This window comes from Gopherus evgoodei, chromosome 17 (assembly GCF_007399415.2).
Source record: "Gopherus evgoodei ecotype Sinaloan lineage chromosome 17, rGopEvg1_v1.p, whole genome shotgun sequence".
Taxonomy (NCBI): domain Eukaryota; kingdom Metazoa; phylum Chordata; order Testudines; family Testudinidae; genus Gopherus; species Gopherus evgoodei.
The window spans coordinates 3,807,206-3,820,133 of record NC_044338.1 but is presented as its reverse complement, the minus strand read 5'-3'; the positions used below and the strand labels follow the sequence as shown (position 1 = coordinate 3,820,133).

Here is a 12,928-nt window from a genome sequence, read left to right as displayed (position 1 = left end):
GCGGCCTAGGGCGGCCACTGCGGCTCTACGGCACGCGAGAGGGCGGCGAGATATAGGCGGCTGCCGGTCGCCTCACATGGGAGGAAGGAGCGGCAGTCGGACGAAGTGGCCTGGCGGTAGGTGTTCCTCCTGCCTTCGGGGTGTACCGCGGAGTGGGGACCCCCCTCCGGGGGAGCGGCCCGTAAGGACCACAAGTTCCGGCATGCACTGCGCCGCGTGGCCACGGGGGCTGAGGGGACCGTCCTGCGCCCCGGAGGTTCGAGCGGGGGGAGGGGGAGCACAGCGGAGCCCCCCCCCCCCCCCGGCTCGGGCGCTGAGACACCCCTCCTGTGCCCCCTGCCTTCTGCTGCCTCCGTGCCCCTTGGCTGGGGGGGCAGAGCGCTGGGGAGGTGAGGAGATGTGGGCCGGGAAAAGGGAGGGCTCTAGGCTCAGGGGGCCCTGGCCCCTGGGCTGGGGGGGAGTGGGGGAAGGGAGGGTTCTAGGCTCAGGTACCCTGGGCTGGGGGGGGAAGGGAGGGTTCTAGGCTCAGGTACCCTGGCCCCTGGGCTGGGGAGGGGCAGAAATGGTGATGCCAGGTGGGCACTGGGCATGGTGGTAAGTGGGAGCTTGGCAAGATAGGCTCAAGGTGGCCCCAGCCCCAGGGATGGGTGAGGGCTAGGTGTGGAGGTGAAGGGGCAGTGCTGGTCTGGCCATGGTGTGTGGGGAAGTGGGTTAACGATGGCCTTGGCAAGGTGATGGGCGAGATGAAGTGATGCAGGGCACAGTGGAAGGAGAGTGGTATATGGGGCTGTGCTGCTGCTGTAATTATGCAGGAGCCTAAAAAAAGAAGTCCTTTCGTTTGCTTTGTAGCTGTCTGAAGAATAGCATGATGAAGAAAAGATGGCTACTTCTCTCGGTGTTGTGTTTTTCACTCTCATTGCTAAAACTTTGTGGTAAGTGTCTTCCAAATTGGGAAGTTTACCTAGCTGTGCACCAGATCAGCAGTTGGTTATTCATTAGCTAAAATGACTGTCAATAAAAAGGGATTCTGTGATGAAAACCAAATATTCTTCTGTTAAAGGTGACCTCTGTGAAATCGTGGTGTGCTTATAAGGGTATTGGCTTGATGTAACAGCTTCTAACAAAGAATTGCTTCAGCTGTCATTGTCGTGTTGGGAACTTTCTTCCCTTGTATACTGTCTTCAGACTGTTTTGTACTGACTTGTTACCACAAAGTGGGTCTTGTTTTGCTATTGATGTAAGTGACTAGGTCAGTAGGCTAGACTCTATAGGTTCAGTCCTCATTATATTGTAATCAGGATCACCAAATTCATTCCTATCTATGTTAGCTATTTGGTTTATAGTTGCCAGACGTGTCTACAAGATAAGACAACCAAATTCAGTCACTTGCAATATATAGATTTTTAACAAGAGATCTCTAAAAATTGCATTTAAAATACCACTTTTCCCCCTTCTCTCCTGTTTAAGACAAGATGTCTTTATTCTTTGTTTTTATAAGCTTCTGATATTAGCAGGTATGTGTGGTGAGTTCCAGGTCAGGATTTAAGACATATTTGTCAGAATTTGGGCACAGGAGTGGAAAACCATCTGTGGGAGGCTGAGCCATACTGTGGCACTTGTTTTTTGTATATGAAATGTAATCACACCCTATTCTGTTAATTAGAGTGTCTGACAAGCAAGAAAAGCATAATCTTATTTGTAGCTGCCTTATGTGAATATACCCTGAAAATCAATAGATTGTTGCCACTGAAGTGTGTACCATGCAACAGTTTCAAGCACAATAGCAAGATGTTGCCTGAGTATTGCAACAGCAGGATAATGAGCCAAATGTCTTGGCATTCTGCTGGGCTCGTGTGGATCATGCAGTAATTTTAAGAGCTGCTTTAAAGAGTTCTGATTCTTACAGATAATTAGGATCCATTCCTGATCATAGCAAGAAATAACACTTAAATTAGCGTTTTATAATTAGCTTAGAGTTTGAAGTATTTGTAACTAATTGCATGTGTATTATGTATTTGTTCCAGGAGATAATTGTTTGGCCCATTTACTGTTTTCAGTCTGCACTTCTCATTAATGTCTCAATTATTCAATCACTTGAAAAAGTGCTGATGCTTACTTCCACACTGTTGCTAGTCACAGCTGTCTGCCACTCTAACCTTCCTGCTAACCAACCCAATGAGCTTGTCTAACTGGTTTGTACTGTCAAATTGCTTTCTTCTGCCACACAGGAAAACAATTCATCTTTTCAGGAAGGAGAGAATGCCTTTTGTAGAAATCTACACTTAATGTTTTTCTTTTTCCAGATGGAGCTAGCATGCTATCTGTCCCCGAAGTGGTTTCATTAGAAAATGGTAGCTTGACAAATGTCACTGTGATTCTAAGGTAAGGTTAGAACATCAGTTTGTTTCTCTTCTTAATTCTCTGCTTTTGTTACAACCGGATACACCCACAGGCATCAGACCAGAAGAGAGAATGGATAAGACTTGTTCAGATAACTAACTAGATTTGCAGGAGAGATGAGGTGGCTTTGTTCATTTATGGCTGTGGTTTTAAACCTCTTAATTTGTGAGCACCTAAAAAAATTAAAATGGAGGTGCATACCCCTTTGAAAATCTTAGACATAGTCTGCAGACCCCCAGGGGTTTGTGGCCCAGAGGTTGAAAGCCACTGTTCTATGGTTATGACAACCTTTCATGGACCCTCTAGACATAGTCTGTGAACCCCCCTACAACTAGAGGGTTGAAAACCACTGATTTTGGGTGAGTTTCATCTGTGTGCAGTGTGTTAGTACAAGGCCACAGTTCCACTTAGTCTGTGTGATACATAGCCTTCATACTGGCCCTCATGGGGATGAAAATTCACCATTAGGTACAAGCTCAGACAGTCTGTATTTTTGTATCAATAAGTTTGGCTAGATGCAGGATCCAATATCATGTGTCTGCTGTTGGGGTATTGAATTCTGCATTGGCAGGGAGATGGACTCAGTCATTTCCCGCTTCAGTTACTATGAGCCTAACAAAAACATGCTTCATGTACAAATGTATCTAGAAGGATGCTTAAATATTTTATAAATTGAACAGCAGTTGCTGTTCCCAGCACAGAAGTTTAGCCACTTCAGAGCTGAAACACACACTGCATCTGTGGAGTAGATGTTTACTCTAGTGCAGTGCTCATTTTCTCAGTCTCAGTAATACTGAGACTTTCCCAGGAATGGAAAGTCCTTCTCAATGTGAGATGACATGGGGTGGGGGAGGGAGGAAGTTCAGACTGGAGTAGTGGGATGCTTACAAAGTGGGAGGAGGAATAGGGAAATATCAGACTTTTAAAGATGTTTATCCATCTTTCAAACCTCTGTTAAAATTGACTAGTGGCTGCACAAAGGGAGACCTACAAGTTCTGTCCAGCTCAGATTCCTTTGTCGGTAAAGGACAGGATCTGTTTCTAGAGTATCATCATGTTGGTGCCATATGTGATTATTAAATGTAAATTGTATGTGGTCCCTCCAAAACAATATTGCCTGAGCTGCGTGGAATCAATTCTCCCAGGAGGCCTGAACCTCCTTTAACACATGGATTTGTAGGCTTCATTTGACTTGTCTATCTTCGCAGTGCCCCATTAAATGAGACCCTGGTGATAACATTTAATGTCACATATTCATCAAAAAATGGAACCATTGTTGAACTACCTGATCAAGTAAGTAACAAAACTGACTTCAGACCTTATGCTAAAGCTTACAATTGGTCATAGTCTGACCTCATTTAAAAACACGTGAATAGTTATTACATGTAACCTTTTTTCCTTGTCTGACAGGTAACATTGCCTACAGGTCTAAATAATTCAAGCTTTCAAGTGAAAGCTAAAGATGTTGGACAAGTTACAGTTTATCTTCATGCCAGTAATTCCAACCAAACTGGGTGAGTTAAACTGCAATTCAACCCGGGTAATGTGCAACTCCTTGGTATCCAAAGAGTATAATCATTCGTCATCCTCCCCCTCTTCCCCCCACATCATTGCACAGTATCCTACTAATTACACTGCAAGATCCCTTGATTAACTGTCAGTCTGCCCCCCCAACCCCACCCCACCCCCCAAAAAAATTGAGATAAGTGGTACTGGTAGCTTCTGTATCTTGTATGTATCTTGGAATCATGAAACCTAAAATCCTAGGCATTCATAGGTCAGGTTCAGCAGCATACTATAAATCCCACACAACGAGAGTCTCAGAGTGTGCATAACACTACTCAAGCTGGATACCATTTGGCCCAAACTCCGTGGGCTACTGCTTTGTTGCTATGCCTCTCTTGCTAACACACTTCCAAGTCTGAGAATCATATCCTTGAATGCTAACAAGCTGACTCTCCTCTGCACACCCACAGCTTTCACAAGACTTCAGTGCAAGCCACAAGTACTTAGCACATCCACAAAACTTCCTGGTTAAAGAGTGTCTTAAGGAATCATGTGTTCACAGGTGGAACTCTCTCTTCCTTGATATCAGAACAAACTGGTGAGATGGGGAATGCTGAGTTGCATTTGCTTATTGCCGTTAATACCACAGCTCTGCAGGATAATGCATGATCTTGTCACGTCCTCATTTCACTTCTGCTTTTAACTGTCTTGATCATGGCTATTGCTACCCACATCACAACATATCCAGGAACACAAGACAAGCCGGATCATAAGGCTTTGCTTGCCAAGCATGAAGAGTAAAACCTTGCTGTTGCACAACAGTAACATACTAAAAGGAGTAGAAGCAATAGAGGAAGATGAAAGGCTTCGGAAGGCTTGTATAAGGGAAGGGAAAATATATCCAAATGGAGGAGGATTCAGGGTAGGCAAGACATCACTAGTATTTTTAGAAATCTTGGGAAGACCACAAGGGTGTGTGAAGAAGGGGAAGCTTTATTGCGCTATAAAACCCAACCCTAAACTTTGAGTAACTGACTTGAGTTTTCTGCCCCACAAATTAGAATGAAGGAGAATGATCTATGGAAAAGTGCAGAGAATATATGGACTGCTTAAAAACTGAATAACAAAAATTCCTTTGCAGTCCCAGGATTCGATTCCAAGTGATTCATAGCAACATAGTGAGGATTATAGACCAGGTGACTGGCTGGATCTATTTCTTTGCCTGGTCGATCTCCTTTTACCCTCAGGTTTTCGAAAACTGGCGACGAAAAAGGTAAGGAGACTAGCTGTGAAATGTGCCTGAATCTTGACCATTTGTAACATTGCTATGTGGACTGGTTTCTGAGTAGGATGGGGATCTCTGATAATTCCCCTTAATGTAGTTAGTTCCCCTCAATGTAGTTAGTTCCCATTAAAGAAGAAAACCAAACCCCATTATTACAAGAGTCCATTAACATCCGTAATATAGCAGCTGAATTGATTAGAAATATCTCTATCTCTTTTCTAGAAGGCTACTTTCCTAACAACTGTCTGAGCAGAACCCCACGGCACGGACCTTGCCGTTGGTTTTGCCCAAATGAACCGCTGCAAAGTATCACTGAAGTCAATGGGCAGCAGTGCACATGTGTAGCTGTGATTGCAGGATCAAGACCTAAGTCGCTACAGATTTAAAAAAATACCAAAAAAAACCCCACCCAAACAAAACAAATCACTGCTGGAGAAGTGACTCTCCCCACCCCCTTCTTTTGCCCCTTGAGCACACTTAAGATCTGAAGAATCCATTATTATCAGAGGCGTCGCCGTATTAGTCTGGATCTGTAAAAGCAGCAAAGAATCCTGTGGCATGCATCTGACGAGGTGGGTATTCACCCATGAAAGCTCATGCTCCAAAAGGTCTGTTAGTCTATAAGGTGCCACAGGACTCTTTGCTGCTTTTTCAGATCTTAAATCCTCCATCAGAGGGAGCCAGTGTAGCCTCATGAGCATACTGGCAACTTTGTAGCAAAAAAATTTCAATAATAGAGTTCAAAGAAAAATGCACTCGCTAATACATATGCCTCCCTGAGCAGACTCCGAATCATAGACTTTAAGGTCAGAAGGGACCATTATGATCATCTAGTCTGACTTCCTGCACAATGCAGGCCACAGAATCTCACCTATCCACTTCTATAACAAACCCCTAACCTATGTCTGAGTTATTGAAGTCCTCAAATTGTGGCTTGAAGACCTCAAGGTGCAGAGAATCCTCCAGCAAGTGACCCGTGCCCCATGCTGCAGAGGAAGGCGAAAAACCTCCAGGGCCTCTGCCAATCTGCCCTGGAGGAAAATTCCTTCCCAACCCCCAAAATGGCGATCAGTTAAATCCTGAGCATGTGGGCAAGACTCACCAGCCAGCACCCAGGAAAGAACTCTGTAGTAACTCAGATCCCACCCCATCTAACGCTGACTGGCCCTAAACTGGATTCGTACGAGGGAGAGAAAAGAGAGCTTCAAGACAAACCCTGCCTGGAGCTCTCATACTCAGTGGTCTGGGGCCACTGCTTTTTTTCAGCCTAACCAAATTCCTAAGGAAGGATTTTCCAAATAAATCATGTAACTACACAGACAACTCCATTAAACTTCTCCATTAGTTTCTGCAGCATATCACCAAGCTCACTTCTAAGCAGTCACCAGAAAATCGAAGCTAAGGTCCCACCCTGGTCAGATGCTGAGAGAAGTGGAGCACTCAGCTCCCAGTGACTGCAGTGTTAGTCCCCCAGGGAACTCCCAAGATTCACACACTGCCCACTTAGGGAATACAGAATTCAGATTCTCACACTGCCCAATTAAAAAACCTCACAAGCAACCCATCTGCTGGCCCCAGACAGTGTCACATCTCCTGTTCTGGAGATAGGCACCTGACCGCAAGGGAACAAGATATGCGCTACAGCAGAAATTAGTTTCTAGGACTTTATTTTAAACTCACACTCTGTAAAGGCAGCTAATCAACATAAAACAAGAGGTCTTTAAGAAAAGAATCTTCCATAATCAATTTAAATAGAACTTATTTTAGTAGAATTCACTAGCATTTCAGAAGTTTCACCCACTCTCTTCAGCATATTATTGTGTAAGTTCATCTCTATGGAAATTAGATCATGTCTATTATGTATGTGTATGAGGGTAATTTTCCCCTAATCACAATTCTGCTTAACTCCACAACTTCTCACCTGTTCAAATGAATGGTTATTCATAATTAAGGCTGGTGCGCCTGACTCAGGGGCAGGTCAGGCAGCCCCTGCACCAAGTGTACTGGCCACTGCTAGGGCAGTCTTGGGTCCTGGGAGCAGCAGAGTTTAGGTGTGGGAGGGAGCAGGAGATGGGGCACAGGATGGGGTGAGGCGGGCTCGGGGCAGCGCTTACCTGGGTGGCTTCCTGGAAGTCGTGACATCACCCTCGCTCGCTGCTAGATGGAGGCATGACCAGGCAGCTCTGTGAGCCAGTGGGAGCTGCAGGGGTGGCACCCTGGGCGGAGGAAGTGCACAGAACTGCCTATCCACACCTGCACCTAGCAGTTGGGTGAGAGGGATATCGCTGCTTCCGGGGAGCCCCCCAGGTAAGTATTGCCCAGACCCCATCTCACCCTATCCTGTGCCCCTGCCCCCTCCCAGACCCAAACTCTGCTGCTGCGGGGAGGATGGGAGAGCACAGAGCCAGGAAGGGAGCCAGCCCCTGTGGGGGACCCGGCTGCTGCCGCCCCTAAGTTTTAGTCATAGTATTTTTAATAATAATCATGGACAGGTCATGGGCCATGAGGTTTTGTTTACATCCCATGACCAGTCTGTTACTTTTACTAAATACCTGTGACTGAAACTTAGCCTTATTCATGATATATTCTGTGGCAGCTAGAGACTGCAGCCCCATTCTACTAGTCACTGTACAAATAGGTGTAAAATACAGCTTACTCCAGGGCAGGGAGTGGGGCTTTTTTGCACATTAGACACCTAGAGTAATAGTTTCCTAAATGCCTAATTGACTTAAGAACCAAAGACCTATTTTCAAGTCACCCAAGTGCTTTTGTGAAACTTATCCCTAATCTCAATCACATCACTTCCAATTGCCATGTGAATAAATGACTGGAAAGATGATTGTGTTTTAAAATATATATCAACCCACTCAAACATACTGCAGTGGTGACATGGTTGTCTCTCCCATTCTGGGTCGGAGGAGGCCTCACCATCTCTCTACATCATCAGGATCACTGCCTAGTATCAGGGGGGAACTAGCAGGCCAGGCATTAGCATCCTGACTGGTCTAACCGGGCAGAACTCCAGAGTCTACGGACTCCTGGGCCCGTAGGCAAGGGCTGGGCTAACCTGTCATTCTAGCTTTGTCAGACAGGAGGCAAACATCTGCCAGCTGGCCTACATTGGGGAGGTTGCCATCTCAGGGGGTAGGGAGACCCAGGCCCACTTGACTCCACTGGGTCCCAGCTGAGGGCCCTAACAATTGCAGAGTAGTCTCGGTGGGGAATTCAGCTGCAACACATTGACCATGTTTCAGACAGCACTACAGCAGACTAGAGTCAGCTGCCCCTTGGCCACTTCCTCCCCTCCCCTCAGGGTTACCTAGATCAAAGGAGTGTCCTCTGTCTCCCCAGGTAGGTGGCCAGCAACAGTCCCGGTAGCTCCCCTGCAGACACAGGTTCCTTCATGAGCAGGATGTGTCTCTCCCTCACAGTTTCAGACCCAAGTGAGCTTTGCCTTTTATACTTCCTGTCCCATCTATCCACTTCCAGTGGGAAGGACAAAGTGGGTCTAGCTCTGCCCCCCTGAGCAGAGAGGGTGGTTCCTCCCCTTCTGGCTTGGAGGGAGGCCACACAGCTTCACTACACACACGCTCATGCGCACACGCTGTAGTGCGAGTGACTACATGTGAATTTCAGCCCTGGTGAACTTTCAATAGCACATGAATTGGAAGGAGAATGGAACTTTAAAGTGCATCCTCCCAGTGACCTTACACTAAACCATGATGTAATATGGCTGGTTGACAAGATTATTATTCCCCCCCAACCCACCCCCATGGTTGTGGAAGACACTTTATATTTGTAACCAATTAATTCAGAATCCATGCATTTAACAATGATGAGTTATCTTGCCTCGGACTAGAGGGTCTTTCACTCAGTGAGTGAACAAATGATTGTCTATGAAAGTTAAAACTTCTTACCTGGAATGGTGAGGATAGAACAGTGGGCAGCAGGAATGGACTCGTTCTGATGTAATGCTTCTGGTTGTGGATCTAATTTAAAATGATATCTGATTCATTGCAGGTGTATGGAGTGGAGGCAAACAACATAGCAATAAGAATTTTGAAAGTAAACTTTATTGTAAATGCTATCAAAATATATAGTATGTATGCAGTGACGGTTGCCCCTCACACAAATGACTTCTTTTATAAAGCAGCATGGGCACCGTTTCTACTTGGGACAGTAAATGTAGAAAGCCCTTAAATAGGAATATTCTAGTGCCAGAAAGTCAGTCCCTTTATGGCACTGACGATGTTGCTCCACAAACAAATCTTTATATGTAAAGTGTTTTGTTATTTTTTTTCTTTCTTTCTTAGTGTTGTTGGACTAAGCTTTGACTATGTAGCGTTAAACCTCACTGGCTTCATAGCATACAGTGTATTTAATGTAGGACTTTTCTGGATAGCCTACATCAAGGTAAGTGCACTTCATTCTTTCAATGAAATATTTCATTACTTGTAGAACAGCGTTATGATAGCTGACTTGCTTGGGATTTTAATACTCAGGAGCAGTTCCTACACCAGTATCCCAATGGAGTGATCCCTGTGGACAGCAATGATGTCTTCTTCAGTCTCCATGCAGTAGCTGTAACTCTCTTTCTAATATTTCAGTGCTGTATATATGAGGTAGGTTTACCTATGATACTCTTATTCCAAACGAAGCCAAAACAGTTGATTATGTTTAAGCTTTGAGGCTAAATATTAATAGAATACCTGCAATTATAGGGTTCTTCAATTTCACAGCACTCTACAAACATTAATTTTCAACATCCTTCTCAGATAGGCAAATACTATTGCCATTACGGGGAAATGGGGGCACGCTTACAAAGCCATGCGGACTGGCAGAATCTAGTTTAGAATTTGGGAGTTGTTCTGGGGTTCCACTTCCGTGCTCAGTTCACTGCCATCCCGATTATAAAATGTATGTGAATGGTGTTCACTGACAGGTCGTAAACATACTCGGTGGAAAAAAATATTCATACCTCTTCTGGGTTAACAAGCTGTGGAAAAAGGGGTGTGTGTATGTGCACTCCTTGCCCCCTCTGCCAGAATAGATGTTTTTCATGAAAAGTCAGGGTGTGTGGTTAGAGTGACTTTGGCACCTTCTCTGTGCCCTAATCACTGAACATCTCACAAATGCTATTATGAACATTAAAGCCCCACAGATTGTCTTAATTTAGAGTTGAGTAATAGACCAAGTCCCACAAATCTCCTGCAAAAACATTGCAGGAAGATTTTGACCCCTTCTTCCTGGATGCTAACATTCTGAACAAGATTCCCATGGGAATTGGGCTCGGCAATTGTACTGTTTTATCATAAACCTGTGGCAAGCTGCTATTAAGCTACTAAAACAATGTGGGGATACTTGAGAAGGGATCCAGCCAGCCAATTCTGCAATGGGCTTTGGTTGTATGTTATGCTTAGCATCGTGCATTCTGTGCTAACGGGTGGGAGGAAGCTGGGTATAATGAATTCTAAATGTATAATATAATCTCATTTTTCAGAGAGCTAGTCAAAGAGTGTCCAGAGTTGCTATTGGGCTGCTTGTGATTGCGTGGATCTTCACATTTACCACCCTGTCCGTGGCTGCAGCTGGAGAAATCACATGGCTACAGTTCTTATTTTTCTTTTCTTACATTAAACTGGGAATCACACTGATAAAATATTTTCCACAGGTAAAAATGGGCACTAATATATCTCCTAACTCAAGTGGGTAGCAAGATGCCACATACTAATATAGGCAGCTATCTGGAAGAGCACTGTAGGTTCTTTAATATGTGGTGCATATGATTCTAGAAGGCTGACAATGCTATTTTAGAATTGTGATCAAAACAGATTGATTGGCTTTTGTGCTGACTAAGTATGCAAGTAACTTTTTTGCAATGTGTGAAAACTAATCTGGTAAACCAATGAGGCTCTCTTACAGCTGGAGTTCACTGAGGCATTGAAAGGTCAATCTGCTTATCTGATGTCAATAAGTGGAGAATTCTCCACTTTTGATGGGGTAGAATAAAGTTTTTTGTCTTGTGTGACTGCTTGATCTTCAAAAATATTTGCTTTTTATAGATAAAGTATGCAGCATATTTAAATTCACTTTGATCTGATTCCCTTCTATGCCTCTTGTAGGCATATATGAATTTTCGGCGGAAGAGTACTGAAGGATGGAGCATTGGAAATGTGTTACTAGATTTTACTGGTGGAAGCTTCAGCCTCCTTCAGATGTTTTTACAGTCTTACAACAACGGTAAGCATGGAATTGAAGCCCCTTTTAGGGCCTACATTTTCCACTAAAGGAAAAACCTGCCACAAAGCACTTTCTGCCAATCCAGACCCACTTAAGGTCCTTCCCAAACCTAGGTGTCCTGCATGCACCCATCAGCGCTGTAAAAATGTGGTAAAGCAGAAGTGTTTGTCTTCTAATGCAAGCGATTTACACAGTTGTTCTTTGTAACTATACAGCAGCAGAGAGTACCATATTGCATTAACCCGCACAATGTAGTGAAATCAAACTATGATGATTAACCTGTGCTGTTTAGAAATAAACCATTTTAGTGACAAACTTTAATGACTGATCTCATATACCCATAACTATGGAATAACCAGCTTAAGTCTATTAAATCTGGTAATGTGAGTGACAATGCAGCTTTTCAGACTACCTTATTTTTTGACAGATGAATGGAAATTAATCTTTGGAGATCCAACTAAGTTTGGACTGGGCCTTTTCTCCATCATCTTTGACATAGTCTTCATCATCCAGCATTACTGTCTATATAGAACACGGGGATATGAGTCTCTGGACTAGGGCCCCACCCCGAATAGACACAATAGTACGGATTTACTGGCATTACCTCTCTACTGGCTGAGGGATTTCCAGATTACTCACCAGGTACCAGCGTGACTAGTTCGAGTCATGCTGTTCATAATTCCTCTTCAGTATGGGACTGCAATGAACTTTTTTTGCTTAATGCCTTAATGGATATTCCATTATCCTACCCCTTGCAGCTGGACGAGATTTGCAACCCTGGAAGCTAATTCCTGGCCAGTCTGTCTTGAGCTGGCCTAGTAATATGTGGCTGTCTTTGACCAATACAGCATTCTGTGGGGGGGGCGGCAAGGAAAGAGCTGGGCTTCCTTCAGCTGAACACCACTGGAGGGTGAAAAACCCAACCAGGTACTTTTTTAAAGTAGTAACCAAGAAACAGGTTTTTATGGAGTGGACAGTAGAACTTAACTGCGTTGCTGCCTTCATCTTCTCCCAAACCAAGTGGAAGGCAGTGGCTCAAGAAGACTACTTGGTGGTAACTGTTACATGTAGGTACAGTGGGTTAATGAAGTCACTAACCAAAAAGCATGAAGACCAGACCAGCACTAATCAGACTTAATATCACAGCATGTTCCTATGACGGTGAGAAGAGCTATACTTAAATACTTTTTAAAAAATGACAATGTGATCTCTGCAAGTGTATATCACCAAGCACTTTCAGTAAAGATACTAAATCTAGTGCCAAATTTCTGACTATTTACTGCACTAAGTTGTTGTTCACATTTGGTTCCATTAAAGTGCCTAGTCTGTGCTGTTGAACGACTTGTATTTGTCTATTCTTATTGTTCAGTAGCCTAATGATTAAAACTTGTATTAGTCTTAGTGTTTCCTCCATTTTCCTGAGTAATCTAGGAGTAGCTGATAAGCACTTATGTGGCACCTTCTAGATAAAGATCTCAAGATTCCCTCTGCAAGGTA

The 12,928-nt window shown here is 44.2% G+C and overlaps 1 protein-coding gene across 2 annotated transcripts; it reads left to right on the top strand.

Moving 5' to 3' along the window:
• The first annotated feature begins 27 nt into the window (after positions 1-27).
• On the top strand, positions 28-12,769 carry CTNS (cystinosin, lysosomal cystine transporter). Of its 2 annotated transcripts, none has more exons than XM_030536457.1 (11): positions 28-116; positions 850-932; positions 2,304-2,382; positions 3,609-3,693; positions 3,811-3,914; positions 5,048-5,179; positions 9,505-9,604; positions 9,694-9,813; positions 10,692-10,862; positions 11,314-11,431; positions 11,859-12,769. In XM_030536457.1, the coding sequence occupies exons 2-11, from the start codon at positions 866-868 to the stop codon at positions 11,987-11,989; spliced, it is 1,107 nt and encodes a 368-aa protein (XP_030392317.1). In that variant the 5' UTR covers positions 28-116; positions 850-865; the 3' UTR covers positions 11,990-12,769. The 2 variants fall into 2 exon arrangements, with proteins under 2 accessions (XP_030392317.1, XP_030392318.1); XM_030536458.1 differs by lacking the exon at positions 28-116 and adding an exon at positions 207-389.
• Positions 12,770-12,928: the final 159 nt, after the last annotated feature.

Coding starts and splice junctions, on each gene's coding strand:
- CTNS (XM_030536457.1), top strand. CDS start 866: ATGATGAAGAAAAGATGGCTACTTCTCTCGGTGTTGTGTTTTTCACTC. Junction 3,915..5,047: donor AGTAATTCCAACCAAACTGG/GTGAGTTAAACT, acceptor ATTCCTTTGCAG/TCCCAGGATTCGATTCCAAG. Junction 5,180..9,504: donor GAAAACTGGCGACGAAAAAG/GTAAGGAGACTA, acceptor TTTCTTTCTTAG/TGTTGTTGGACTAAGCTTTG.